At 45.9% G+C, this 25,651-nt stretch overlaps 1 protein-coding gene across 2 annotated transcripts in view; it reads right to left on the bottom strand.

Annotated features, from left to right (window-relative positions):
- Sel1l3 (SEL1L family member 3) overlaps window positions 1-25,651 on the bottom strand; it is a 110,833-nt gene that overhangs the window by 28,981 nt on the left and 56,201 nt on the right. For both annotated transcript variants that reach the window (XM_076938501.1, XM_034509065.2), the window contains exons 10-16: window positions 22,116-22,327; window positions 20,660-20,839; window positions 12,024-12,143; window positions 10,748-10,888; window positions 6,564-6,626; window positions 3,658-3,834; window positions 676-803 (exon numbers count right to left, since the gene is read on the bottom strand). In XM_076938501.1, coding sequence (XP_076794616.1) covers window positions 676-803; window positions 3,658-3,834; window positions 6,564-6,626; window positions 10,748-10,888; window positions 12,024-12,143; window positions 20,660-20,839; window positions 22,116-22,327 — 1,021 coding nt within the window. The remainder of the gene's footprint in view (window positions 1-675; window positions 804-3,657; window positions 3,835-6,563; window positions 6,627-10,747; window positions 10,889-12,023; window positions 12,144-20,659; window positions 20,840-22,115; window positions 22,328-25,651) is intronic.

Below are 25,651 nucleotides of genomic sequence, written 5' to 3' on the forward strand. Positions count from 1 at the left end.
GATCCCGGAAGGTAGCATCCCTAGACAAGGCCTGTGGTGAGAACACAGTGCCTAGAGGTGGAGTCCGGGAAGGAAAGAGTAATTGTCAGACAGTGACTTATTCTATAGACCAGGAACTGGAGTGGGGTGAAGGGTGGAGGCAGGGATTTCTTGTTTTGCCTTGCTGAATTTTTATAAGTAAAAAAATATAAGATACTTCCCTGTCGATTATCTGGTCTTCTTTTACACTCCAATTGTATGGTTTAGTTTTATGGATGTTTCACCCACATGTATAATACACGTGTGTCTGTGGCTGAGGTTGTCAAAAGAGGGCCTGTAAGTGGTTATGAGCTGCTGTGTGGGTGTTAGGACTTGAACTCGGGTCCTCTGCAAGGGCAGCAAGTGCTCCTAACCTCTGAGCCCTCTCTCCAGCCCTGGTTGGTTTTTGTTTCTTTTAAATTTACACTCCTGTATAACTGACAAGGGTAAAAACTGAATTTTAAAAGGTGCAAAGAGACATAAAGAAATCAGCAGAAAGGGGAGGGAAGTGGGAAGAGGAACAAAATGGTGGGGGGAAGAGGGAGGGAGGGAGGGAAGGAGGGAGGGAAAGAGAAAAAGAAAGATATCCCTTTTATTAGGCAAGGTGAACAGAGGACATGGCTTCTTAATGGAAGGTGACATCTGACAGAATCTTACACAACAGCTTTCTCCGGATCTCTAGGGAAGGTCTCCAGGTTGCCGGTCATATAGTAAAGAGAACACCACAGTGTCCCTTCGATGTGTCCGCCTTGTGCAGCTTTATGGAAGTATTCGCCAGCCAGTGTCTGTACAGGGAGATAAACAAGAGTCCCTCTCATAAGCGCAGAGTCCTCCTGACCACACTGTTCAGCAGACAAGGCCTGGAGGTATCTTAAGGCCAATGCTATCACAGGTTTATGTCTTCCGATTCTTTAAAGCAAACCAGGTCAAAAAATAGCTCCAAAAAGACAGCCCATCCCAGAGGCACAGGATTCCGTGGACTAGGTTTACCCAATAAAGAAGACACCATGTAACCTGGAGTGTGCTATGGCCTCACTGGGTCCTCACAAAAGCACTGCACACTCAGTGGAGGGGCGTGACAAGAGTCACACTGGGTGACAACTCAAGCGTTTGCTTTCGTAACCTTGCTTAATACCGTTCTTTACGCTCATGCACAAAAACTGTGCATCTAGCAGCAAAGTGAGAATTAGAACATGGCAGGGAATAAATCCACGCTCACAGATGTGTAGGAGGGTTACCAGACATTGGCAGTGCATAAAAATATCAGCTTTAGTGCAGGCAGGGAGAGGGAGGGAAGAAAGACAACAAACATTTGGGATGTGTGTGTGTGTTTATATGTGTGTGTGTCTGTGTGTACGTGTGTGTGTGTGTATGTCTGTGTATGTGTGTCTGTGTGTGCGTGTGTGTATGTGTGTGTACTGACTTCTGCTTATCACCGTTATTTTTCAGAAGGTGATGAACTATTGTTTTTTTGTTTTTGTTTTTTTTTTAGCATGGGTTTTCTAGGCAGGAAGGGCTGGTGATCAAATCCCAGCAGCTTTCTGACAATCTCTGTGCTCTGTGGCCTTATTCTCTCCAAACCTTTTTTGTTTTCTGTTTTCAAATATAAAAAGACAAACATGGTGGTATATACTTATAATACTTGTAATATATATATATATATATACTCGCAATACTTGAAGGAAGATCAGGAAGTTTGATCAAATAAGTTTGAAGTCAGCCTGGTCTAATGGAGAACTCAATTTTTTTTTTTTTTAAATAACAAAAGTGGCTTTTGATAGTTCCTAGTGGGACGTGCAGCAAGAATTACATGAGGAGAAGAATTCTGCAGGGTAGACTGGCGTCTCACAAGGAACACCTTCCAATCTACCCTGATGCCTCTTGGCAAATCTAGGGTGGCCATAATATTGTCCATCCCAACACTGGTTACTCACTCTTAATCTCAATAAATGTTTTCACTGACTCCTCCCTATTCTTATAGCTCCAATCCAAATGTGGTAGTTTGAATATGTTTGGCCCATGGAGTGGTACCAGTAGAAGGTGTGGCCTTGTCAGAGTGGGTGTGGCCTTGTCAGAGTAGGTATGGCTTTGTTGGAGGAAGTGTGTCATTGTGAGTCTGGGCTTTAAGACCCTCCTCCTTGCTGCCTGGAAACCAGTCTTCTCCTAGCAGCCTTCAGATGAAGATGTAGAACTCTCAGCTCCTCCTCTACCATGCCTGCCTGGACTCTGCCATGCTCCTGCCTTGATGATGATGGACTGAACTTCTGAACCTGTAAACCAGCTCCGATTAAATGTTGTCTTTATAAGACTTGCCCTTGGTCATGGTGTCTGTTCACAGCAGTAAAACCCTAATGAAGACACTAGGCCATCAGCAAAAATCCTATTTCCTTGACAACCTTTGAAATATTTTTGGTAGCCTATCATGAACAACTCTGGCTTTTCACTGTTCCACCTCATGTGGATGTTGGGTCAACTTCCTGTCCTGTCCTTATCTCCTCCCTAGTCAGAGTCACTAGGACTCAGGAGGGGTCTTTTGAAAGCCCCCATCACTTGAGTTGGCCCCGACTTCAAAACTATTATTGATACTTTCTTATCTCCCTTAGCTCAGAAGTCAAGTCTCACCAGGGCCTGGTCAGGGACCTCCTTGGCTTTTTCTCCTGTCTGTCCCTAGTCTCTCCTTCTCTCAGCCTTCCTGCTGGTCCTCTAGCGTGCCAAACCTGTTTCCTTCTAGAAGTTTGTGTCCTGACTATTGCTTCTTTCTGGAATGCTCTGTTAAATATCCATAAGATCCCTTGAGAAGCTTTTACAGGGTCACCTTACCAGAGGAAGTTTTCATGGTCCCCCTTCTAAAACAGTATCCCTCAGTCTCCTCCAGTCCCAGACTCTTTGTTCATCTCTTCATGGAAGGGGCTGTTGTATCCAGTGCTGTGTCCCCAAAGCCCTTAAGTAGAGGGGGCTATATGTCACAGTTCCGAGTTACGATTTCTATGACTGTGACCATGAAAAGAGAGGATTCCCATATCACACCAGGGACCAGGTCCCAACTCAAACTAACTATGTGGCTTTAATGACTCAGAGACCAGTGGTCTATTCTATAAGATGGACACAGTCATAGCTGTTTCAGAGGGTAGGATACATGAATCTGCACTTCTAAAGTGGTTGGTATTTGGGGAAGTACCAAATAAACACCAAACATGGCCTCTGCTATTTACTTTGTAACTCTGGTCTCACTCTTTGGCAACTCTATCAGCCCTTGTTCCTTTCTGGTCCTTAGAAGGTCAGTCTCCCTGAGCCATCTCCTGCTCTCCCATAGTGGATCATTTCCCTTTCCATCCTCCATGCAAGCTTTCCTCCTCCACAAGGACTTTGTGGCTGCCCCGGCCTTCCATGGAAGTACGTAGATCATAAACACATCTTTTCCTTAAGGTCATCATGCCTCCCTCACTACACCCTGAGATCCTTGAGGGCAGGCCCACGTCTCAGGTCCTACTCTTACATCCCCTGCCCCTTCCCCCCACCCCCTGCCACCACCACCTCCAAACCCCACTGCCACCATGCCTAGTCCAGGCTGGGTACACCTTCCACAAGCATTCCAGACCAGCCATTGACTGGATGTAGGGCTTTCTCAGGTTCACTCACCAGATTCCTTCCAGGAACTCCTGGGAAAATGCCATCCAAATACAGGACCCCAAGATTGTAAGATGCATCTGGGTTCCCCATTTCTTCTGCCTTTAACCAGTACTTGGCTGCTTTGGCATAATTTTTCCTGAATTTGTGGTAATACCATCCCAGGCCATTGACGGCCTGATGCAATCCCTAAATTTTAGAATAAGAGGAAAACTGTTATTATTAAATTATTATTATTATTATTATTATTATTATTATTATTATTATTATTATTAAATCTAAAGGCATCTGGAGGTGTTGCTGTGGCAGTATTCTTCCCAAGTCTTCCCCTTTCTCTTTTTCAAGGGGCAGATGGCACTAAAGAAAGCTAACTGCTAGACAGCATGAGCCTGGCTAAGAGACTTCCCAGGTGGATTCTGCCCGGCTGCTGCTGGGTTTTCTGCCTTCCAGCTCAGTAGTGATGCTGGTCCCCAAATCATCACTCAATGCCTATGGGCTCTTATGCAATTCGCCTGCAGATGCCTCTCCTCACCCGGCAGGACCCAGCGTGCCCTTCACATTTCATGAGAACTGGGTTGCAGCAGCATGTTTGAGTTTGACTCCTGAGCTGGCTTGGGATGGTTTCTAGGTGACCCGCCTGCCCATCTGTTGATTTTTCTGTCCTAAACACCAACAAGTCTCTGAGGGCAGCAGCTGTGACAATCCACATGCATCTCAGAGCAGCTTTGGTGCTCTGAGATGAGTTGGCATCCCCAGCTCTGATGGGACTCAGGGTCTGATAGGGGCTGGAGCAGCAGGGAGGGATGGAGAGGTATGGTTTCAAAACTGAGCTGGTAATGCTGGCTCCAAGGAAGGGGCTGTTTATGTCAGTCTGTGTTTGAGCATCCTTCTTCTTACTGAGTGCGTTTCAATCCAGAACTCTCTCCTACTCTCATTGATGCTTAGATTGTGAAAGCTTGGGTGTCTTACAGAGCAAAAATAACCCTGAGAGAACCTCCTGCTCTGCCATAACACATCTGGGTATACACTGAGCTATCACTTCTTGCCTGACCAAAAGACCAGGGCTGGAGTGGGGGTGGGGGTGGAGACCAACAGTGCCCTTGTGTCTGCGGACTTGTAAGGACAGAGTTTCATTATGGAAGCATGTCGGTTTAGCCTCCCCTTTCATCAGGGAGGGACTGGCATCTTAGGTTTTTATGCCCAGCACAGGGTAGACACTTAAACAATTGCCATGAATGGTGTGATCGGAAGCTACACTCTGAATGCAGGAGCAAACTAAAACCCTACACCCTTAAGGTAGAGGGTTGTACCTACAGGCCACTGAGACACCCAGAGTAAGAGGACCACTTGAGCATAGTCAGTACTGTGACATCCACAAGAACATTCTGTTGAGTCTGGGACAATGTAAATTCCCTGCAGACTCTGTCTAAAGAAGTAATAGATCAAGCCATGCTATAAAATGGCGATAAACTCTTTGGGGACATGTGCATAGTAAGAAGACATCTGAATGGCTTCTCATGGCTTACTTGGAGAGGACACAGCCTATTTTAGATGTACCTGCCACCTGCCGGAGAAGACCTGTGGAAAGCTAGGTCTTCTCTGAGAATTACACTGGGTTCTGTTCAGGAACCCACAAGAAATCCTGTTCATATTGCTTAGTACCCAACCCTTGTTCTGAACATCTCTGTAGCCGGATCAACACATCTACCCCTGTGTGCCTTCTAATTCCAAAACCAAGTTGTAGGCGACCTTTCCCTACAGTCCCTGTGAAATGCTGGGCTCCGAGTCCTTGCTGAATGAAAGAAGGAGAGCCACAAAGCACTTAAGGACACAGAGACTCTGTGTGATCCGCTTTGTAAACTGAAATAAGGCAGACTGAAGGGGGAATTCACCACTGTGTGGGGGAGGGGGACAAAAGAGATGCAAATTTCACATCTGCCCCAACAAGCCTCACACAACCCCACCTGAGGATGCCCTGGACACAGTAAATGCAGTGACCATCACTGGACTGCTTATCTATTTCTGTGCATCCCTTGGGTTGGGTCAGTAGTAGGCACGCACACAACAAGCAGGATCTTGTGCACTGCTGGCACCAAGATAGAAAAAGAGCCTTCTGGCTCACTTACTCCCTGCTTCAACTTTCTAGTCTAAAGGGCAGGATGCTCTGAGCTTCCCCAAGAAAAAAAAAAGTTGAAGAGAAAAGTTAGTGTGGTTAGATTCAAAAGCCTTGAGAACAAAGGATGAGCCAGGGACCAAAAGGAGCGAGAGAGTCCTCTGACAAGTGGAGAACCAGAGTGGCTTCTGTGAATCTATTATTGTGCATATCTGTACATAGGTGCAAGTGCGCATGCATTTGGACTTAAAGTCTGCACACATGTGTGTGCATGTGCGCACCTGTGTGTGTCTTTATTCAAGTGCTATTATGGCCTCCATTCTGCAGGATTCTATTGAAACCTGCTGCCTGAAATATAAATAGTGACAAAGGTACAATAATTCATAAAGCTCTGACCTTGGTAAGCAGTCCATCGAAGCACAAGAAGCAAATGGGGATTGGTCGGAAGAGGGTTAACTTTCCAGGAAATTAGGCTTTGGTTTCCCTAATTCAATGGCCTTTCTCCTCATTCAATTCCAAGGAGTCCTACAGCTTATCAGGGCAGCTCGTGATTATAATTTTAGCCTTCAAACAAAATCAGCCCAGATTCTACGGGTGGCAAGGCACATTCAGCCTTTGAATGGTGTTGTCTTCATTGTGGAAAGATTATGTGTCTGTTATAACTTAAAAATGACTAGTCACTGTGCTGGGGGACCCCCTCCCCACCTCGCTTCCACCTCAGCTTTGTGGAAGAAAGCTGGCCATTTGCTTCTGAGAGTGTGGGCGTGTGAGGAGCTGTTTCCTCCTGACAATATGCATGGGTTACCTTGGAAGCAGCTTTCCTCATGAGCTCTAAGGCAAGGCGTCTATTCTTCTTAACCCCTTGACCCTAAACATTGACAAACAGCAATGATTATGAGAAACATAAATCCCAAATCCTTACAAGCATCACACAGACACTACAGCATTCAATATAAAATGCTTGCATTTAAACCCCGAGCCTTTAAAAAAAAAAAAAAAAAAAAACCCAAAAACAAACAAACACCCCCCCCCCCCCCCCCGCACAATCTTAAGTGGTTCTAGGCTCAGTAGTATTTCAGGATACCGTCATCATCATTATCACCATCATCTTGCTCAAGTTTGTGAAACAGCAACAAGCCCCAACTTCCCGCTTCATCAACCATCAATCACCTCCATTGATTGTGGAAAGAACTGTGTCCCTGTCACTCATACATGCTGGGGGAGAAGCTTTGAAGCAGGTTTGGTCATCCCGGGTGCTTCCCTCTGGGTTATCTAATTGACACCCAGATAACACACGTTATCTGTGTTGAGACAGTCAAGAGTTATTGGCTCAGGTCTCCCAGGGCTGACACTGTGGCTTCTGACTCAGTTTGAGAGTGTGCTGAAAAAGAGCCAGGACCCTGGGAAATCAGTTGCCTGCACCTGAGACAAGAGGCAGAAGCTAACAAGTTTCTTTCTAGCAAACGTGAGATTTCCAGAAGAGGCAGCTTGTCCTCTGTGTATAGAGACAAGCTTTGGAGTTCTTGTTGCAAAAAGAACCTAGCTTGGGTGTCTAGAGAACTGTGTGAAGGAAATGGTGGGTCCATGAGTGGGGAGGGAAAGGGGCCCCGAGGGGAGCCAACTGAAAATCTCTGTTGCTCCAGATTTATCCGTAATCATGGGCCCCTTCCACCTTCCCAAAGGCCCAGCAGATCCTCCTGAGCTTAGATAAGACTAATGGGGTCACATGATGTGACCATGGAGAGGGCTTTCTTTTCATGAATAGGGAATCTGCTCTGTTTGGTTGGCTCTATAAGAACTGAAGGTGGTGATCAACACAGAGTGTGATCATGGGTCAACAACCACATCACCACACCTAAGCCTGCAGGGGAGCCCCTAACCTCCCATCCATCTCAGACTTCCCAGAATTATATGGTATGTGAGAATGGGAGGCAGGATCTGAACCCACAAAAGCAGACTAAGCCCTGACCATCATACTATTTTTTTTCTACTGTGTATTTTCTATCCCGAGAAAGTAAAATGACTTCTAACTTCCTGCATGGTATGGGAAAGATACCATGTTTGCTTAGCTCTGTAGTTTTCAGGATTTCCAATAAAAGTAGAAATCCAATGAATTCTACCCAAGTTTCTACTGGACCTTAACTTATTTAATAAAATCAAAGAAAAGGTAGGATGAAAATATTTTTCACAAGTATGCCTGTGCTGGATAGTTTATGTCAACTTGCCACAAGTTAAAGTTATCCAAGAGGAAGGAAGCTGGGCTAAGAAAATGCCTCTGGCCTGGTGGTGGTGACACGCACCTTTAATCCCAGCAGTCCAGAGGCTAAGGCAGGTGGATCTTTATAAGTTTGAGGCCAGCCTGGTCTACAGAGCCACTTCTGGGACAGTCAGGGCTATGTAGGGAAACCCTGTCCCGACCCACTCCCCAAGAAACAAAACAAACGAAAAAGAAAATGCCTCCATAAGACCCAGCTATGGAGTATTTTCTTAATTAGTGACACTAGGGAAGAGCCCAGCCCATTGTGGGTGGTGCCACCCCTGGGCTGGTGGTCTTGGGTTCTATAAGAAAGCAAGCTGAGCAAGCCATGAAGAGCAAGCCAGTAAGCAGCACCTCTCCATGGCTTTTGCATCAGCTCCTGACTCCAGGTTTCTGCCCTGGTTCAGTTCCTGTCCTGGCTTCCTCTGATGATGAACAGCAATGTGGAAGTGTAAGTCAAATAAACCTTTTCTCCCCAACTTGCTTTTAGTCATGGTGTTTCATCACGACAATAGAAACCTTAACTAAGACAATGCCATTACACCATTTAATTAGTGAGGAAGAAGAAGGAGGACAAGGAAGGACACTTGGAAGAATTAGATCGGGAACATGATAACTTTGGACCCCAAGAAGAATCAGAAACAGTGGAATAATGGAACCTAGGTTCATCTTTCTCAGTTTTGAAGGAATTAACCAGGCCCAGAACAAAGGTTCATGGATCTGAAGCACATCCCTGAACCCAGATATCCCTGTTTCCAGAGTAGACATGTTTCCAGTAGCCTTGCTTGCTAATCTAGTATTCTTGTCAGCTCAATCACACAACTTCTTGCAAAGAGACCGAACCATACGCTAAGCAGTGCTGAAAGTTCTTAAATGAGACCAAGGCCATACACCGGCAGAGTGTGTGCTTGGTGATCAGCCTTTGAATACAATGACAGGGAACAAACAGTACATCAAAGTCAAGGCTTCCCCATCAGGGGATGCCAGATAATATGCACGTGGCTGCCTTGGAGCCATGGCTTCACTCTGGCACCATCTTTGCACGTGGTATGTTGGGTACCCTGCCCAGCCAATGCACATCACTACCTTTTCACCCAGGATGCCCATTTCCATGGGAGGCCCTTCCATGTGCACTGTATTTTAAAAGAGCTCCTTGCCAGAGGCGACACTCTTTCCTGAGATGATGATAAAGGCTTCCTGCGTGTTACCCAGAGATAGCTTAGCTAGAATTCAACAACACTGGGAAGACAAAAACAGCTTTATGATCTGGGAAATGAGAGCTAGGGAAGCATGTCATCCACAGTCACAGATGCACACACGTAGAATGTATCCCAGTCTACACTGCCAGATCCTGGTGGGCAGAAACAACGCCTGGCTCATGCCTTCTCCTCTGGACTTTGCACGGTGTCCATCACCAACTCTGGTGGACAGGTGTCTCTCCTCTACCCCACTTCTGCCCTCTGTCTTCTCCTCCAGTTTTCGAGCCCTCTGAGGCCAGAGATGTGTGACTCACGCTGTGTCCCCCCACTGAGCATGGAGCACACAGCTGGCATGTGGCCAGCACAGAATGGATATGTATTAGATAAACACACTGGCATATGGAGAAGATTCAAATAATTTCTGTTGATTTGGTGCCTGGAAAGAGAAGGTCTAGGCCTCAATTTGGAAACCATAACAACCGATAGGCTTTCAGGCTCCAATTAGGGTGTACAGGATAGAGCTGTAGCAACATCGTGGTTGTCAGTGAGTGACCACAGCTGTGGAGCTGGAGACAGGCCTGGCCAGGCGCACAGGTGACATGTGGTTATTTGATGACATTCATTTGGGACACGGGCACAAGTAAGGTCCAAGGATTTCCTTACCAAAGACAAAACATCTCCCTTTCCCAAGCTTAGGTCTGCAGCCCTACCACCCTGAGTATACTTGTTCTAGTCTGATCTCAGAAGCTAAGTAGGACCAGGTCTGCTTCATACTTGGATGGGAGACTTTTCTGAGATTAGTGATTTTATACATCTGCATTTGGACATGCAAACCACAGATTTTAAAGTCAGTCCAACTGGATCCCTGTTTCAGTTTCGAGATGCACTGGCTGGGTGCTTCTCTTGCTTTATATGCATATAAGACACTAACACGACATACAACATCTCCCAGGCCATGAGAACTCAATGTTCTAGTTTCTTGTGAAAGGCATAATCATGTTACAGCCCTCAAAGCCTGCTGGTCATATTGTTTCATTCAATTCGTGATTATAAGCATCACCCCAGAATACATAAGGTTCTTCAGAGGTATCAACATGGGGGTAGAGGTGGGACTCTAATACCTCTCCTCCATCTCCTGGACTCTTCCCTGACCTTCCTCCTTAGCTTGCAACCAGGTTCATTCATTCTCCAGCATTGGGACAGTTGAGATCTGGCCCAAACACACTCTGTTGAACCAGAGACAAACGCGCAGCACCGTGGGGCTGGCGGCCATGTACCAAACCATGAAATATGGGTGTCACCTTCAGAATGCCACAGAAGTAGAGAGAAGCCAGGTGTCAACTATAAGACTGTCAATTAAAAATGCGCCCAGGGAAGTGCTTCTGATTCTTCCCTTTCAGTGTGCCACCCTCTCCATCACAGGTGACAGCCGCTTGTTCTAAGACTCTCTGTTTGCCTGCACGCCCACAGGAAATGTCTCAGGATGTCTATTATAAGAATCGAACAATTTTAGTCAAATTAAGTGATTCTTACCTTGAATAGCACAATGGCATAGTCATATATGAGCGCTGGATCCTCGGTCTCCAGGGCACCCTTAGCATACCACTCTATAGCAGCCTCAGGGTTCTTGGCCACCCCTTGCTGTCCCCAGAAGAGCATCTGAGCCAATCGTTGCTTAAAGACAATAGCAACTTAGAACAGTGAGTTTCCTGGGTAATGTTTCGAATGACACTTGAGGGAATGGGCGAAAAAGCCTAGTGTAAACTGTTCTAGGCTGAATGATCGGCCACAGATGGGACATCTGTATCAATCCCCGAAGGTTCACAGAATGTCTTAGAAGTGGGGGGCAGCATTCCAGGCATGCCATGACTGTTATACTCTGGTGCGCATGCATGTCTGAGAACAACTTCTGGAAGTTGGTTCTTTCTACCAGTGAGTCCCAGAGATCAAATTCAGATAACCTAGGTTATCTTGGTGGCAAGTAACCTTACCCACTGGGCCATATCACCAGGCCCTTGTACACTTTTAAAAAAAGGATTTATTTACTATTTTTATGGGTCTCAGTGTGTACCCAAGAAAGTTTGGGTGCACCACATGCATGCAGGAACCTTTGGTGACCAGAAGAGGGCACCAGGTTCTCTGGAGTTGGAGTTATAGCCACCACGGGGGGGGGGGGGGGTGCTGGGACCTGATCCTGGGCTTTCTGCAAGAGCAGTAAATGCTCTGAAGGGCTGAGCTGTTACTCCAGTCTTCCCACTGCACCTCTTGAATCCACAGCAGGTGTGATGACCTGCACGTGGCATCTATGAAGACATCTACCATGGAAGGGGGAGGGCTAGGGAGATGCTGTCCCCAGTGGCGCATGCTCCTGTAAACAACCCTAACAGAACTCAGTGGGTTTGCCCCTTCCCCCTCCTCCCCTCCCTTTCTCTCTCCCTTTTCTTTCCCTCTCTCACGGAAGTAGAAGAGAACTAGTTGGGAAGAAGAGAGGGATTCGTGGGAGGCATAAATGAAATTGAAAAACATTATGTATGTGTATGAAAATATCATAATGAAACCCATATCACATAACAATTAATATATGCTAATAATAACATTTAACACGTCTTAAGTTAAGAATATAGAATTAAAGTACATGGAGAAGCCTCATCCACCTGGCTCCAAGGAGGCAAGAGCTCTAGGAGACATGATTACAAACAGAAGATACAGCAGCATCGCTTTAAGCCACCAGGGATGAGGAGGTTTTGTTACTAAAGCAAAACCTCATCTGAAATCACTGACAGATGCTCCAAGACAGGCTTATGCATACCTGTGCTGCCGCATTGCCACGGGTGGCTTCGTGCTTCAGCCACATAAAGACATCGCCGTCCTCTTTGGTTTGGACTTTGAGTATTTCATCATCTTTGAGTCTAATAGTTTCAACATATGCCTAACAAGAAAGAGAAGCAAAAGGGGAGGAGGGAAAGAGAGGAGGTAAACACCCAAATGCCAGGAGCATCCACAGACTTAATATCTTCAAGCCAGCAATTGTTCAAGCGAAACCCATATGAATAACTTAAATCTGAGGCGTGACTACACTGTCACGGGAATGAATTATTTTTAAACGAATGTACCACGTCCTGCATATCTGCATTGATGTTTGATGCTATCAAAGTATTTGTTTGGGGAAGTCAGGATTTTTTTTCCACTCCCACTTCATTATTTAAGCTTGTTCAAAACTTGCCTGGTGTCATGATTCTCAGATCCAGCTCTCATTCCCGACAGCACCAAAAAGGGTAAATTGATATTTTTCTATGACCTTAATCTTTACTGAAGCATCATTATCTGACATAACTAAATATGTTTATTTCACAGGCTCAGCCTCAGTTCTGTTATATCCCCCAATTTGCAAATGTACCTTGAAAAAAAAAATCAAGCATGCTAAATTCTTAAGAATTTGAGATGGGAATGTTCCGTATGTTCTAAATGATGAACCCAGAGGGAAAGTTCACCGGGGAATTGGAATTTGCACACAGCCCGTCAGATAGTTGATTTCTTTGAAGAAAATAAGATCCATCTCAGTGTATACATTCTGGCTGTGTGTTAGGAACTGGCTCCCGTTGTTTTGTGGACATGCTCTTACTGCATGCCACAAGGGGACCCGGAGCAAGCCATCCACTCTCTGCCACAGGCAGGTGTGAGATATTGGGAAAGAAGCCTGAGAGAATGAGGAACCAGACCTGATTTCCCTTCTGACTGCCTTTGTTCATTGAGAAAATTATTCAAGTGCAGATTCTGGTCTGGTCCTTACAATGTCTCTCAGCTGCCCCCTGGGATGGGACTGTGCGGGGGGGCCCTAAAGGACTGGGACTGAGGAGTCCTGCCAGGCTCAGGACCCAGCGCAATTTATCCTGCCAAGTTCAACACAGAAGCAATAATGGTGGCAGCAGGATGTTTAACACATCTTCACTTAATCCCCACAACCAAGTTGTGATTCACTCCTCACCCCCACACACCCCCAGTTTACAGACAAAGTAATCAACAGAGGTTCCTGAAGTGAATACATGAACTCAGCTCAGGTATTCACTTCAGGAATACATGAATTGCACTGCCATGAAAGCCAGGCTAGTCAGGACTCCACTGAGATCCTCAGTCTGGGAGAGAGCAAGTCCGGCCAAGTGATAAACTCCGCATGGCTATGGCGGGGGTAGGTGAGACCTCAGCTGAGACTCCAAGAACACTTGTTTTCTGTGAGGAGCCTGGGTTGGGCAGAAGCTTGATCTGCCTTGGTAAAGAATTCTCTGTTTTATGTTCACCTGGAGAATTCCGGTGTTTTGGTTTTTGTTTGTTTGTTTGTTTTTTTATTTCCTTCCTATCCTGAGACTTGAAAGAAAGAGTAGACACATAGAGATAGTTCTCCCTGGGAGCTTCTTGGGTCTCCCCGATCTTGGCATTGATGACTTACCAGTGACCTTCATGAGTGGTATACCAGGTATTACCCCTCCTCTTTACCCCAGTGGACACCCACGCCGGCTAAGCTGGTAAGACCATCATGATCCACGAACCCATTGCACACATGCAGATATGAGCTCATGGAAGTTAACTAAACTGCCCAGATCATAGCTTTAAGCTTAGGAGTCTAATCCAAGCTGGCTTACACGCATGACTGGCCCTTAGTCTCCCTTGAAGGAGCAGTGCCCCTGAAAAGAAGTATCTGGTGGACTGTTTCAATGTTCCCTGTCCTCCCAATCACAGTGGACTCTCTGTGGGCACTGTTAGCTAGGTCTTGGCTAAGTCCACATCTCTGGGGAGGAATCTGAGCAACCATGCATAGCTGTAAGAAAAGAACAAATTTGCTTCTGGCTCCATGGCCTTTACACCCACCCCTGTGTATGCTGCAACTGAGCTTCGAAGCAAGAGAAAACTATCGGGACCATGTCCATTCCTGTTTGACACAGGGAACTTCAGTTCTAAGTCACCACTAGCTAAATGTGAGCTTTGGGCAGTTACTCTATTTAGGTGGTACTGCTTATCTGCAACCAGAAAAGGTGGCTTAGTATAGTACCTCCCACCTCCCAGACACTCAAGGTGTGACCCATTAGTCTGTGCCATACAAAGAGGGAGCTCTAGGCTAAAATCTAGACTCATGTGCTGGGTGACTGTTGGTGACTAGCTCCTCTGAGCTACCTCTCCAATAAGATGGGAATAATATACTGACCCTACAGGTTTACAGACCTATATGTAATCTATGCATATCTATAATCTATATACAGTTTATGCATATCTATAATCCCTGCACTGGGGAGATAGGATCGGGAGGATCAGAAGTTCAAGGTTATCCTAAATAGTTTCATGCTAGCCTGGACTACATGAAAAAGAAAAAAAGAAGGAATAAAATGTGGAGACGATGTATAAAGGCCAAAGAGTTTTTTGAGAGCTCATATCTGGTGCTGAGCTTCGTTCAGCACGTGGATGGACTGTGTGAGACGCGGACTGTGTGAGACGCAGTCATGGTGCCCAGGTGGCAGAGAAGAATGGAGGCAAGAACTGCCCAGGCCATCACCCCTACTGTGAACAGACTGGAAGTGAGCAAGTCAAATCTGACCAACCACACCATGTGCTGCACCCAGGCAGGGAAGGGATGCCTCTCCAGATTCTGGGGTCCCCAAAGTGGCAGCTAGAAGCACATCAGGTGCCTGTGCCTTCTGTGAAAGAAGATGGCCTGCAAAACCACCTAGAGTCAGAATGACCTGAAGAGGGGCAGCTCAGTGTTGATCATCCATTCAGATGGCATGCTGTGGCCAGAGGAGGGGCAGGATAGTCATGGTGGGAGTGAGGCAGGTCTGCAGAGCCACGGATGCCATACAGGACTGTTCTGAGAAATGCCAAGGTTTCTGGAATGCTCTGTAGCTGCTTTTTTCATAAATCAGTGTCAGCAGAATGAGCAGCCCTAAAGTTCACGTCTTATATCACAGGGTTAAAGCCTGGTGCCAAGTCCCAGGAGGACCAGTGTCTGGAAACTGCCAGCCTCAGATCCCTGGACCAAGCATCAGAGAAAGGCGCCACATTGTCCAGGAGAAGCTTCACCTCCTTCCCTCTGCCCAGCCTGCAGGATGCCAAGGGTGCTGTTCCCGTTAAAAGGCTGCTGTCACTGCTTTCAGGAAAGGCCAGAGATGGGAGGTTCATGAAGTGTTTTAAAGTGGGGTGGAGAGAGAGAGAGAGAGAGAGAGAGAGAGAGAGAGAGAGAGAGAGAGACAGAACGAGGAGGAAGAGGAAGAGGAGGAAGAGGAGGAGGAGGAAGAGGAGGAGGAGGGAGAAGAGAAAATGAAGCAGGGACAGAAAGAGCAGAGGAGAAGGAAGGAAAGAGGAAAGAAACAAGGTGATGGGGAGTGGGAAAGAGAGAGCAGTAGAGAACAGAACAAGAGAGGAAGCTGGACAGAAGGGAAAAGACAGACCTCAGGATGGGACAGCTGGCTGAGCGGCAGCTGGACAGCCTCAGCAGCTCCATATTCTCTGGAAATGCAGCCTTCTGAAGACTTGTGGGCTGCTGCCCAGGCAGCCCCAGAGAGCCAAGGAGAAGCTGGCAAGAGGCAGGGCCGGTGTCCTCGCCAACGCTTACACCTGCTAACCATTGCCAGTTCTAGCCCGTTGTACTGTTGGCTCCCTATGTGAAAGGGGGTGGTTCTTAGGGGGAAATTTAACATTTTTGTTTTAAAGTGGAGGTGGGAAACGTATTGACTACACCAGTAGAGAGAAGGGAAGCAAGATTCCATAGGTGGTCATAGGTGGAAGCCACCAAGGTCCTCGCCCTGGAAGCTGTCTGTTGCAGGACTCTAAACCTTAACTACACACTATAAGAGGCGCTTCTAGTATACATACACTCTATAGGCATGGCCGAGGCGTGACAGAGGTGTGACTGGGTGCTATGTGGGAGCTCCAGCAAGGCCATAGAAGATGCTGTGGCTGAGCATATGGTACAGTAGGAGGGTTCCAAAGGAAATGGTAGGGGAGGAGAGAGAAAGCCAGGCAAGGAAACTGGACAGGGCCAGGACTGTGAGCAGAGTGCTGTGGCCAAGACTGGGTAGCCAAGAGTTAGGATGGGTAGAGGGAGACAGTGCCAGTAAAAAATGGCTTACATGTTTGTCTCATACATTCCATCCTGATGGCATTTCCCCCTCCCCCTTTCGCTAGTCCCTCCCCCCTCCCCCAAATCTTCTCCCCTCCTCTCAGAAAACAGCAGGGTTCCTGGGGACATCAACCAAACACAGCATAACAAGCTATAAGCCAACACATACCATCACATCAAGGCTGGACAGGCAACCCAGTAAGAGGAAAAGGATCCACAAATAGGTAAAAGAGAAACAGCCCCCAGCCCCACTGTTAACTTGCCATTGAAGGAATGAGGATCCAATGTTCTGTCACATGCTAGGGAAGCAATGGCTGCCTGTATTTAAAAGGAAGTAGTAGAGAGGATTTAAAACAGTATTGATGTACAGCAGTGATGGGTCTTTGAGATGATGCTATGCCAATTTCCCTGCTGTCACTATTACATTGTATGTATTGAAATACTGCACCATGCCCAATAAATACATCCAATTATGTGTCTATGTAAATAAAGAACTGACTCACCAAAAAAATAAAAAAGCCTTATATGCTCTGTGGTAGATTGGGTACTACAGGGACAGTTCTTAACCCTAACTACACAGTATAAGCGTAAGAGGGGTTTCTAATGTATGGATGCATGCGCACACACACACATCCCACATATACATACATGCATGCACACACATGTATGTACATGCACATTATGCATTCATGCTAATAAAAATGCATACATACCATATCACATACACACATGTGCATTGTTCACAAATGAACACACATGTACATATACAAATAAACATGCACATGCACGCGCACACACACCCCTCAGTATCCCACAGGGATTAGTTCCAAGACCCACAAGCAATGAATCCTTGATTCTTGTTTCTTATCTAATGTGATATGGTAATTGTAAACCCAGAGCCTCAAGCGTGCCTTAAATGTACTTGACCACTGTCTGTCCCACAGCCCTGCCCCTCCTCCACGTTCTAAATCACTGCTAGATTACTTATAATACTTAATATACTGTAAATAACATATAGATGGCTATTACGCTGTGTTTCTTAGGGAGTAGTGAAAAGAGAAGAAATCAATACATACTGAGGGCAGACACCTTGTCCATTTGGAATGTTTTCAATCTCTGCTTGGCTGCATCTGAGAGTGTGGCCTCTCAGGAAGAAACTAAACAGCACCATACACACATATATTACCTTCTGTTTATGTGCAATCATCGTTAGGGATACTGGGGAGTCGGCACATCAACATTTGAATTAGGAGGAACACAATTCTGCCCCTAAGATGTGTCACAGCAGCTCAGGGGATAGACAACAAAGGACATGAGGACATGGTAGCAGTGGATATGGGGAACAGAGAACATGGGGTGGCTATTAAACGGCTGAGGGGTCAAGGCCACCCCCATTTCTTAGTGTGACCACTGGCATCCTCTGGGGAGGACTGTTAGCAGTAGAGGGAGGGAGATGCGAATGGCAAGCTTCCTTTGTGACATAAATGAAGAGTAAGAACCTTGTTAAGTGAAGATAAAGATGGAGTACTCTCAGTATGCAGAGACAGCTGTGGCTAGGGGTGTGACTGAGGCCCTCCAGGCCTCCCAGAAGCCTCAGAGAGAAAGGGGGTAGGGGGTGAGGGAGGGAGAAAAGAATGGGAAGGGTGAGAGAGGGAGGGAGGGGACAGAGAGAGAGGGAGAGGAAAGGAGGGAGCGAGAGTGAGGGAGAGGGATGAGGAGGGAGGGAGGGAGGGAGGGGGAGAGAGAGAGAGGGAGAGGGAGAGGGAGAGAGAGAGAGAGAGAGAGAGAGAGAGAGAGAGAGAGAGAGAGATCGATCTAAGAACTGGAAGAACTGGGCTGAAGGAAAAGAACTCATTTGGAATTTAAGCCACAGAATAAAAGGAGCCCTTCCAGTTCTACCTGAAGCAAAGTCTGGATCAGTCACAAGTAGGAAGCGGAGTGAGAATCCCGATAAAGATGAAGTGATGTGAACCACAAAAGCAAAGACGCAACAAGCATGAAGAAAGGCCTCATCGACAGACCCTTCGTTTGTTAATTAGAGGTCTGGCTTTCGAGAGCCCCTCTTCGGCTACATTATGCTGGTGAATTAATAGATACCTCAACAAAAGGACACTTAGATGCACGCGTGACACCTGCTTCAATCCTCAAGAAGCCATTAATTACGAATTCTTAAGAAAATGAGCGATGACACAACCCTAAGTGTATAATTCCTACCCACAGTGCCTAATCACACGGCCTTTCAGCTGCGAGACACATCTTTCCTGCTCGTCTCTCCTCCGGTTCTGACCAATTAAACATTTTCGTTCATAATCATAACATTTCACATGCCAAGTCTTCAAAAGAAAGGGAGCTTGTCAGCATCGCGCTGCTTCCTGCTGCTAATTGATGCTGAATTCGAGTTCTTAAACGCGGGATCTATACATGTTGGATGTGACGAACATGGTTGGGCTTTGTGGAGAGGTGAAGGCAGCCTTTACCTTACAACCCGAGTTTGTAAAAATGTTTTTTTTTTGGGGGGGGGGGGCACAGCAATATCTCTTGACAAAATGATATTAATTGCTGTGAGGGCTGAGGTCAAAGTGTGCAAATCACTTATGTACAGAGAATAAGAGAAGAGTCAGCTTAAGTGTGTGCAGGCTTATTTGAAAAAAACTGATATCATCTAACGGAGTTAGAATATCTCCATAAAGACAGACTTTTTTTTTTATGACTCTGTCCTTTCTCTTCCTCCTCTTCCTCCTCATCTCCTCCTCACTCCCTGCTCCTTCTTGGGACAGGGTCTCACAAATCTCAAGCTGGTATTGAATTTGCTATGTATCCAAGAATGACCTTGAATTCCTGATCCTCCTGTCTCTTCCCCTGGGGTGCTGATTACACCTGTTTTCATGTGGTGCTACGGATTGAACCGTGTCCACGCTAGAAAAGCAACCTACCAGCGGAGCTCTGTCCTCAGGCCTGCTCCGGCACATTTACCATTCACTGAGAGGCTCATTTCTCTGAGTGGTTTATTTCACAACAGAAGAGTGACCACTGTAGTTTTTTTTCTTTTCATTTTTTTTTTCAGAAGCCAACTATTTCCAAGTATCAAACAGCATTTTTCTGCACTGTGGGTTTCTGACTCAATCCCAGGTCGGTTTGGTTTCCAGTTAGTCACTAGGCTTGGGATTCAATGATTCTGACCCAGCCAGCTCTGTCCCGCAGGCAGGTCTACCCAGTAGGCAGGGAAAAGCGAAGTTCATAGCATAGATCACAGACAAATACTGCCATGGAGCTTCATATTGTCTGTGGCTACACAGACCCACATGCCCCATTTATTTCCACATTTCCCTGGCAGAGATCAGCAGGTGCAAAAAAAAAAAAAAAAAAAAAAAAAAAAAAAAAAAAAAACCCTACCCTACAGTCAAAGCTTGAAATACTCACCAGCTGGCGCCCTTTATCAAGAGGGGGAAAACCCTCTCAACCCTCACAGCAAACCAGTCTCATTATCGATGTGAACCATCTCACACACCTCTGTGTCCCTGAAGCCAACCAGCCCACTGTCCCCTCTCCCATGCCTAGGTCTGTGCCATCAAGGAAGCTTTCCCGCTATTCGTATGTAGACACCTTCACTGGCAGCCTTTTATTCTTGGTCTGGAAACAAGCCATCAGTGAGTCTAATCTAACACATTATGCTTTTTTTTGGCAGATGTGAGCCACTGATAGCTTTGTCCAATGAGTCAGCAAGATTGGAAAAACTTGTCATGCGTAGGGGCTGCCACTAGGCCCCCTTGTCTATACCCTTAGTGTGTCACGGTGATGTCTTTAAGCGTCAACCCCCTGGGAATGGAGTAGCAGGCTCCATATGAAGGAGCCCTTTCTCAGACATCCAGCGCTGGGAACAGGGATGGACATCAGGCTGGCCTCCCCCTCCCTGTGTGTGGTTAGACCGTGCTTGTTCATCATGTACAGACAGAGGTGCTGGGAGGTTAATGCCTTTCTCCCTCCTGACATCTCCAGACCTCAGCATCTCTCATATGGACAAAATGCTTATGTTTCTGGTATGTTTTCTTTTTTCAAGATCAAAATCTGCCTCAGGAGCCCACCTCCTCTTCACATACCAGTTTGCCCACTCACAGACAGCTCACAGGCGTAGGCTCATGCCTGAAGACAGCCTTCGAACCTGCACAGATGTACGAAATGGGAACAGAAGATAAGGCACTAAAACTTTTCTCTCCATCAGACAATGTGCATCCTCAGAGAGCCAACACATAAACCAGATGCAGGTGCAGACACTATCACATTGCTTGCTCAGAAGGCCCTGATAACCAGGCTGCAAGCACTCCCAAACATCTCCGCCATACCTGGTCTCCCTGCAGTGTGTGCTGGTCAAGGGGTGTCTTTGTAGCAATGTTGCTGTAGTAGGCATAGGACAGTTCCCAGTCCAGTGGGTAGCTGTCAACACCCTGGTAGTGTTTGTACCCAAGATTCATTGATGACAACCTCTCACTGCCCTGGCCTCCAACCAGACTGTACAGCATGCCCTATTAAAAAGAAATTGATAATTGATAAAATGTTCACAAGACTGTGTAGATAAGATTATAAAATCCCCTAAAGCTGAAAGGTCATTTGCTCTGTTCCATCTCTATAATCCCAGCCATCCTCAGCTGGGTCATTAGGTTAATGTACCAAAAAACAAAAAACAAAACAAAACAAAAACAACAACAACAACAACAACAAAAAACCCTAAAGCAAAAACCACACACACACACACACAAACAAGCAATCATATGCAGAGATCAGAAATTAAAAAGTGATCAGATCAGAGAACATAGTGTTTTCTTGTGATAGTGTTATCTGTCAATGTGACTATGCTGGCAGGGGCCCAGCATCATTTCTCAGGGAGTCTGGTAGGCTGTTTCCAATGAAGCTTGGAAATGGGCGTCTGAGTAAAGCAGATGGTCCTCCCCAGGGTGGGGGCCCAGCATCCTATTGAGAGCCTGAAAAGAACCAAAGGCAGGGGAAGGAGGAGCTCATCCCTGTTGGCTTCCTGCCTGCCTGGGCTGGGACTCTGATCTTTTCCTGTCTAAGAGGTAAACTTTCCACTACCAGCTCCCCTGGTCAGCTGGCCCTTCTGGCTTTGACTAGAAACCTACCAGCAGCAGCTCGCCTGGCCTCCCACTTGCAGATGGCAGAGCAGAGAACTTCTCAGACTCCATAATTACATGGGCTGGTTCTTCAGAATAAATCTCTTCCTATATATATAAAATCCCATTGGTTCTGTTTTCTTTTCTTTTTTTTTTCTGGAGAACCCTGACTAATACACTTAGGAAAATGTGACTCTAAATGTTAGGCACGTTGCATAATCAATTTGGATTCAAGACCCAAAGTAAAACTGTCTACTGCGGAATTTATTTTGATGGCAAGAGGATAGATGTGGCGACAAGAAGATCCAAAGACTTTTATTAGCTAAAAAGTAAACAGGGGTGAGGACCTCAACCTGAGGACCATTGAGCTTATCAGGAAAGAGGGTCCTGATTTTGATGGACAGGATTTCAGCTGGCTCCACTCAAACTGGCCCTTGGATGGCTGGCCAAAACATGAAAGCCATGTGCAGAAATGGAGAAGTGGTTTTTTTTGTTTTCTCTCCCTGAAAACAGGTTATTGTGTAGTTCCACAGCCCAATGACATTTTTTTTCCCTGGGTGTAGAGCTTTTTAGGGGACTCCAAGGAGCTGCAACACATCCGGTGCTAGCAGGGGCATCTCTCAGCACACATAATCCAGGTGACAGGTGCTCCTGGACTCATAAAATACTCCACCTGCAGCTGATCCCGAGGTCCATTTAATCCAGTTTCATAGAAGACGGTGAGGTAGTAGGATGCTTTATGGTATCCACAACAGCTGGAATCCATCAGAAAGGGGACGGCAGAGCTAATTTGGTGAAGGCCATCAATGCCGGAGAGTCTCTTTACAGCCTTCTCAAATATCCTCGCACCGATTTCTAATACGGAGTCATTTTGGTTCCATGGCACTGTAAATAACACAATCCGCAGCACACGGAATTAATTACCACAGGGCTGATGTGGCTGGAGAAGAAGGAAGGATAGCCAATTAAGTACCTTTGTTATTGACTAGGTGGGTCCTGCAGTACCTTGAAATATACCACCCTCCAGGGAAGTAAATTAAACCCTTTGGGGGAAGCTATGGTGTCAACTCTGTAAAAAGCTTTTCCTCTGGCACTAAATGACAGCCTAGTATCCCGGGGAAAAGGATGTGCCTCACATAGCTGAGAAGATGCCTCAAGAGAGTAATTCACTCAGTGTAATTCACCGCCCAATCAGGGCTGCTGAAACTTCCAGAGAGACTCTTCTTCTCAGACTCGGAAGAAGAATGTGTTTTATCCCAGAAATAGTTCCTTGGTACCGCTCCCAAAATTTGAGAAGGAGCGTTTTATTTTGAGATGCTTCCTCATCATCTTTCGATTCCAGTTTTGCTTGTGGGTCTCTCGATATAATGAAAGGAGTGAGTCAACTCCTGTGGAAGGCTTACAAGCCACCAAACACGGGGTCAGGCATCCTACGCAAATGAGGCCATCGGATCCGCACAAGCTTAGATGGTTGATACTATTATTAGCTCCCTCCTTCACCACAAGGGATTAAGGCTGAAGCAGCAAAATAAGTTGTGTACAATTACAAGGCTGGCAAAGGGCTGGGCCAACCTTTGAACCCTGCTAGGCAGGTCACGCAAGCCAGAATTCACACTCACCCCCTTGGGGACAGGCAAGCAGCTACATTCACCAGGCCTCCCAGTATGCATGAGGACTTGTCAGGTCAGCCTTAATATGCTTGGTGTTTTTTTTTTTTTTTTTTTTTTTTTTTTTAATGAAACCTCTCATAAATCTATATGCTGATCAATGTCCAAGTCCAGAGGCCAAGTGTGACGGCCCCATAATGTGACTGTTAGAATCTTCTAAAATTTGTCTTTGCTACCCATCTCTTTTATTTATTAATGCAGCCAAGAAATGCTTCTAGGACACGCAAGGCACTATTTGTAGGCGCCATGGTACAAAAGACCATACAGGATGGAAGATGTTATTTACAGGAAACACAGCACTGAAGTTACGTGTAAACAGGGCCAGCTTGAATGTTAAGTTAATGTCAACTTGGACTAAAGTTTTACCTGCCTAGAAACTGGTACTTCATTTTCTTCATCCTATTAGAAAAAAAAGTTATTTAAAAAAAATGTTCAGGGGGCCAATAGATAAATCATGTTTCTTAGCCTACCAGTAAGAAATAGCTGAAAATTTATTGTGGAGAATGAGAGGTTTGGATTAAGTTTATTGAAGACTAATTCCCTTGCAGTGATTCATTTTAAAAACAGGGGTCAGAAGGTCTGGGGAGTTGGCTTAGTTGGTAAAGTACTTGCCAAAATGGTATGATCACCTGACTTTGATCCCTAGAAATGACATAAAAAGCCAGGTGTAGAGGCATTTGCTTGTAACTCCAGTACTGGACAGGCAGATCTAGGAGATGTTCAAGGCTTGCTGACCAGCCAGCCAAGTGGAATTGGTGACCCTCAGGCCGATGAGACAGTCTGTCTCACCAAACAAGGGACATGACATCTTAGCAACAATATTAAAGGTACCCACTAGTCTCCACACACAGGCATACACACACAGCACATGCACGTACATATGTACACATACATAGAGGTACATATGTACACACACAGAGAGAGAGAGAAAGAGAGAAAGAGAGAAAGAGAGAGAGAGAGAGAGAGAGAGAGAGAGAGAGAGAGAGAGAGAGATCCAGGGCTGGAATCATGAACGATGATACATTCGTTTACAAGTTGCTTCTGGACCCTCTGAAAGGTAGACAAATTCCCAGCTCCAGCTGCATCTGCTTAGGCTCTACAGAGAGATTCCCAAAGCCCAGAACCACGGGAGCTGGAAAAGCCATCTTACAGCCTGAACAGCAGTGTGCCTTTTCCACATTCTCTATGTTTGCATATTTGCTTGCTTGCTTTACTCTAGAAAGACATAACTATTTGTTATGTAAGAAACGTAACTATTTGTTTTTGTAAGACAAATCAAACAATGCAAATGGTATTAAATAAAACAGAAGTCTCTGCTCCCCCAGTCTGTCTTTTGTGAAGATAAAAGCTGGTAAAAAGCTTGGTACCTATGTTTGGAGAGTTTTCCTTTGTATGCACAATAATTCATGTATGCATGTATTTACATATATACGTTTTCTTTTCCCCTGTGGCATATTATGCCACTGTAGATTCTGACTTCATTTTTATATGTTCTAAGTTTTTTATTAAACTTTACTTATGTATTTGTGTGTGTGTGAGTGTGTGTGTGTATGTGGAGGTCAGAGGACAACTTGCAGGAGTCAGTTTGTTCCTTCCCCTATCCGTATTCCAGGGATTGAAATCAGGTCTTCAGGCTCTGTGATAAGTCACTTTACCCACTAGGCCATCTCACTGGCCCAACTTTCTCTTTTAAATTAATTATGTATTATTAACATCTCTCTATGGGTCTCACAAGACTGTAGGGGGGTGATATTTAGAAAATGGCACCTGGTCTGACTTGTTCCCAGGCAGCCACCATGTTCCCGCTGCTCTTCGGCTCTGATGGGAACTCTGGCTAGTTAGATGCACAAGCCCTGGCACTCACAAGATGCCAGCGTGGGGGATGGCTCTGCCAATCCACAAAGTTTGGCTGAACCCCAGACACTATCTGCCATCCTCACAGTACCTGGTAGAAACGAGACTCTTGAAGCTTAATGATTATCTAAAGGATTTATATATTTAGAACTGCTCAATCAACAAGATGCCCACACAATTAGAGTTGTTACCCAACATCTAACCTTTTGATAGAAGTTGCTATGCAGGACAGCTTTCGACCCATCTGTGGTTCTCCATGGCTGATAGCATTCTTTTTCTCCTCCCCTTCCTCTCTGTCTCCCCTCCCCTTCCTTTTTCTCCCCTCCCCTTCCTCTCTTCTTCTCCCAGCTCCACCTCCTCTTCTACTGCCTAACCACAGAGCTCCACTGCAAATACGATGTAGCAGAATAAACATTCTGCTACACAAGTCAATTCTGTTTCATGTTCCAGTAATGCAGAGGAGGGGTAGAATAACAGCTCAGTTGGCAATGTGTTCTGTGCAAACATGAGGTCCTGAATTCAGATTCCCAACACACACACAAAAGCGACACATTGTGATATATGCCTATAACCCAGCCTTAGGGTGAGTGAGACAGATCGATCCCTGAAGCTCATTGGCCAGCTAACATAAGCTAATCCAGAAGTTCTACATTCAATCGGAGACCTGTCTAAATAGAGGCGGGACACA

Source organism: Arvicanthis niloticus, chromosome 7 (assembly GCF_011762505.2).
Source record: "Arvicanthis niloticus isolate mArvNil1 chromosome 7, mArvNil1.pat.X, whole genome shotgun sequence".
NCBI lineage: Eukaryota > Metazoa > Chordata > Mammalia > Rodentia > Muridae > Arvicanthis > Arvicanthis niloticus.